Raw genomic sequence first — 5,000 nt, forward strand, 5'->3', positions numbered from 1 at the left:
CTACCTGTCTCTGTGTAGCATCCTGCTAGCTATTAGCTACATGTCTCTGTGTTGCATGGTGCTAGCTGTTAGCTACATGTCTCTGTGTAGCATCGTGCTAGCTGTTAGCTACCTGTCTCTGTGTAGCATCGTGCTAGCTGTTAGCTACATGTCTCTGTGTAGCATGGTGCTAGCTGCTAGCTACCTGTCTCTGTGTAGCATGGTGCTAGCTGTTAGCTACCTGTCTCTGTGTAGCATGGTGCTAGCTGTTAGCTACCGGTCTCTGTGTAGCATGGTGCTAGCTGTTAGCTACCTGTCTCTGTGTAACATGGTGCTAGCTGTTAGCTACCTGTCTCGGTGTAGCATGGTGCTAGCTGTTAGCTACCTGTCTAAACCTGTCTCTGTGTAGCATGGTGCTAGCTGTTAGCTACCTGTCTCTGTGTAGCACGGTGCTAGCTGTTAGCTACCTGTCTCTGTGTAGCATGGTGCTAGCTCTTAGCTACCTGTCTCTATGTAGCATGGTGCTAGCTGTTAGCTACCTGTCTCTGTGTAGCATCATGCTAGCCGGCGCAGCGTGTAGCTTCAGCTGAGCTTCCTGTTTCCTGCTCTTGAAGCGCCAGAACTTGAGCAGCCAATCAGAGCCCGCGGTGAAGGTCATCTGGTTCAGGGTCTCCGTGGCAACGCCTCGCACCACCCCGCTGTGAGCTGCAACGAATATTCAGACATTTATCCTGAGAGACAGACAGGCAGACAGACAGGGAGGCAGACAGACAGGCAGAGAGAGAGACAGGCAGGCACAGAGAGAGAGAGACAGACAGACAGACAGACAGGCAGGCACAGAGAGAGAGACAGACAGGCAGACAGACAGACAGACAGGCAGACAGGCAGACAGGCAGACAGACAGAGAGACAGGCAGAGAGAGAGACAGGCAGGCACAGAGAGAGAGAGACAGGCAGACAGACAGGCAGACAGACAGACAGACAGACAGACAGAGAGACAGGCAGGCACAGAGAGAGACAGACAGACAGAGAAAACGGACCAATCAACAACCTTTCTCCTCGTTGCCATAGCAGCCGCGGTGCAGGCCTGACTGCAGGTTGTACACGTCGACGCGGCCACACGACGAGCCAATCACAGCGAAGTTCCCACAGGAAGTGATGTCGACAGCCTGGAGAACAGAGACAGGAAGTCATGTGACCGTGGGAGGAAGCAGGGGGAGGGGCTAAGAGAAACAGGTGTGACACTGCTGTTACCGTGGCGATGGCGTTGCCGCGAGCGACCGGCGGCTGCAGGTGATGAGCTCCCATGGTGCACCGCTGGTAGTTCCACGTTGTGGTTGCTAGGCGACCACGGTGACACGCAACGATGCCGTCCCAGTCAGACTGACGAGCAGCAGCTGTTGATCTCACACACACACACACACACACACACACACAGACACACATACACACACACACACACACACACACACACACACACACACACACACACACACACACACACACACACACACACACACACACACACACACACACACACACACACACACACACACACATACACACACACACACACACACACACACACACACACACACACACACACACACACACACACACAGACACACACACACACACACACACACACACACACACACACACACACACACACACACACACACACACACACACACACACACACACACACACACACACACACACACACACACACACACACACACACACACACACACACACACACACACACACACACACAGAGACACACACACACACACACACACACACACACACACACACACACACACACACACACACACACAGAAACAATTAAATCTGAAGCCAACCCTTTGAAAATGAAATGGAGTTAAAGCAAAAAAAAACTTGGATAAAAAGTGTCAAAAAAACTAGAACTTGTCACACCGACCTAAATAGTAAACTGTTTAGTTTTTGCCCCGTTTGTTCCTGAGCTGAACTCAAAGATCTGAGACTTCTCTACGTCACTAAAGGCCGATACTGCCGGGACAACGTGACCACCTCCATACTGCCGGGACAACGTGACCACCTCCATACTGCCGGGACACCCACCTCCATACTGCCGGGACAACGTGACCACCTCCATACTGCCGGGACAACGTGACCACCTCCATACTGCAACGTGACCACCTCCATCCTGCCGGGACAACGTGACCACCTCCATCCTGCCGGGACAACGTGACCACCTCCATACTGCCGGGACAACGTGACCACCTCCATACTGCCGGGACAACGTGACCACCTCCATCCTGCCGGGACAACGTGACCACCTCCATCCTGCCATCCACCTCCATCCTGCCGGGACAACGTGACCACCTCCATCCTGCGGGACAACGTGACCATCCTCCATCCATCCTGCCGGGACAACCTCCATACTGCCGGGACAACGTGACCACCTCCATCCTGCCGGGACAACCTCCATACCTGCCATACTGCCGGGACAACGTGACCACCTCCATACTGCGGGACAACCTCCATCCTGCCGGGACAACCCACCTCCATCCTGCCGGACAACCTCCATCCTGCCGGACAACGTGACCACCTCCATCCATCCTGCGGGACAACGCCGGGACAACCTCCATCCTGCGGGACAACCTCCATCCTGCGGGACAACGTCCATCCTGCGGGACAACCTCCATCCTGCCGGGACAACGTGACCACCTCCATCCTGCCGGGACAACCTCCATACTGCCGGGACAACGTGACCACCTCCATCCTGCCGGGACAACCTCCATACTGCCGGGACAACGTGACCACCTCCATCCTGCGGGACAACCTCCATACTGCCAACGTGACAACCTCCATCCATACTGCCGGGACAACGTGCCTCCATCCTGCCGGGACAACCTCCATACTGCCGGGACAACGTGACCACCTCCATACTGCCTTCAGCCTCCAACCTGCCCTATCTGAGGCACCGGGCTGGGTGAGAACACTGTTCATGTTAGAGAGGCCTTTATAGTGTCCTGCCTAAAGAACACCTGTTCAATAATCCTGCTGTCCAATCAGCACCTTGGTATGCCACACCTTAATAATCCTGCTGTCCAATCAGCACCTTGGTATGCCTCACATTAATAATCCTGCTGTCCAATCAGCATCTTGGTATGCCTCACCTTAATAATCCTGCTGTCCAATCAGCACCTTGGTATGCCTCACCTTAATAATCCTGCTGTCCAATCAGCACCTTGGTATGCCTCACATTAATAATCCTGCTGTCCAATCAGCACCTTGGTATGCCACACCTTAATAATCCTGCTGTCCAATCAGCACCTTGGTATGCCACACCTTAATAATCCTGCTGTCCAATCAGCACCTTGGTATGCCACACCTTAATAATCCTGCTGTCCAATCAGCATCTTGGTATGCCTCACCTTAATAATCCTGCTGTCCAATCAGCACCTTGGTATGCCTCACCTTAATAATCCTGCTGTCCAATCAGCACCTTGGTATGCCTCACCTTTGAGGTGTATGATTATCTCTGCTCACTAACAGATTTAGACAGATTAGTGAATTTTCTCTGTGGAGTTCTGTGTGTTCAGGTCAGAGGTCAAACCGGAGGAGAAGGCTGTGATATTATTATTATTATTATTATTATTATATATTATTATTATTATTATTATTATATGATTATCATTATTATTATTATTATATATTATATATGATTATTAGTATTATTATGATATATTATTATTAATATTATATATTATTATATTGTATTATTATTATTAGTAGTAATATTATAATATATTATATATTATTATATTGTATTATTATTAGTAGTAATATTATAATATATTATATATTAATATATATTATTATTAATATTATATATTATTATTATATTGTATTATTATTAGTAGTAGTAATATTATAATATATTATATATTAATATTATATTGTATTATTAGTAGTAGTAATATTATAATATATTATATATTATTATTAATATTATATATTATTATTATATTGTATTATTATTATTAGTAATATTATAATATATTATTATATATTATATATCAGGTACCGGAGGAGAAGGCTGTGATGGCAGGAAGACGCAGCTCCTCATAGGACAACCCCTTCTTCTTCTTCTTCTCTTTCTTCTTGTTGATGGAGCCTGGAGACACACACACACACACACACACACACACACACACACACACACAGACACACACACACACACACACAGACACACACACACACACACACACACACACACACACACACACACACACGCACAGACACACACAGACACACACACACACACACACACACACAGACACACACACACACACACACACACACACACACACACACACACACACACACACACACACACACACACACACACACACACACACAGGTTACTATGTGACCCAGAGTATTATGGGATGTCTAGGTGAACTGACCATGTGACCCAGGTTACTATGTGACCCAGAGTATTATGGGATGTCTAGGTGAACTGACCATGTGACCCAGGTTACTATGTGACCCAGAGTATTATGGGATGTCTAGGTGAACTGACCGTGGCCCAGGTTACTATGTGACCCAGAGTATTATGGGATGTCTAGGTGAACTGACCATGTGACCCAGGTTACTATGTGACCCAGAGTATTATGGGATGTCTAGGTGAACTGACCGTGGCCCAGGTTACTATGTGACCCAGAGTATTATGGGATGTCTAAGAACTGACCATGTGACCCAGGTTACTATGTGACCCAGAGTATTATGGGATGTCTAGGTGAACTGACCATGTGACCCAGGTTACTATGTGACCCAGAGTATTATGGGATGTCTAGGTGAACTGACCATGTGACCCAGGTTACTATGTGACCCAGAGTATTATGGGATGTCTAGGTGAACTGACCGTGACCCAGGTTACTATGTGACCCAGAGTATTATGGGATGTCTAGGTGAACTGACCGTGGCCCAGGTTACTATGTGACCCAGAGTATTATGGGATGTCTAGGT

General features: G+C 48.0%; 1 protein-coding gene and 1 long non-coding RNA gene across 2 annotated transcripts in view; both read right to left on the minus strand.

Moving 5' to 3' along the window:
* The window catches only part of wdr36 (WD repeat domain 36), a 29,655-nt gene that overhangs the window by 8,003 nt on the left and 16,652 nt on the right, over positions 1–5,000 (minus strand). Inside the window, exons 11-14 of the mRNA XM_028601271.1 lie at positions 4,057–4,146; positions 1,233–1,375; positions 1,030–1,147; positions 519–684 (exon numbers count right to left, since the gene is read on the minus strand). Coding sequence (XP_028457072.1) covers positions 519–684; positions 1,030–1,147; positions 1,233–1,375; positions 4,057–4,146 — 517 coding nt within the window. The remainder of the gene's footprint in view (positions 1–518; positions 685–1,029; positions 1,148–1,232; positions 1,376–4,056; positions 4,147–5,000) is intronic.
* LOC114570751 (uncharacterized) lies at positions 1,839–2,793 on the minus strand. Its single transcript, XR_003694578.1, has 3 exons — positions 2,666–2,793; positions 2,163–2,302; positions 1,839–2,112 (listed from the first exon to the last, which is right to left on the minus strand). It is a non-coding gene; the product is annotated as an uncharacterized LOC114570751 (long non-coding RNA).

The sequence above is a fragment of the Perca flavescens genome, chromosome 16 (genome assembly GCF_004354835.1).
Source record: "Perca flavescens isolate YP-PL-M2 chromosome 16, PFLA_1.0, whole genome shotgun sequence".
In the NCBI taxonomy this organism is placed as follows: Eukaryota; Metazoa; Chordata; class Actinopteri; order Perciformes; family Percidae; genus Perca; species Perca flavescens.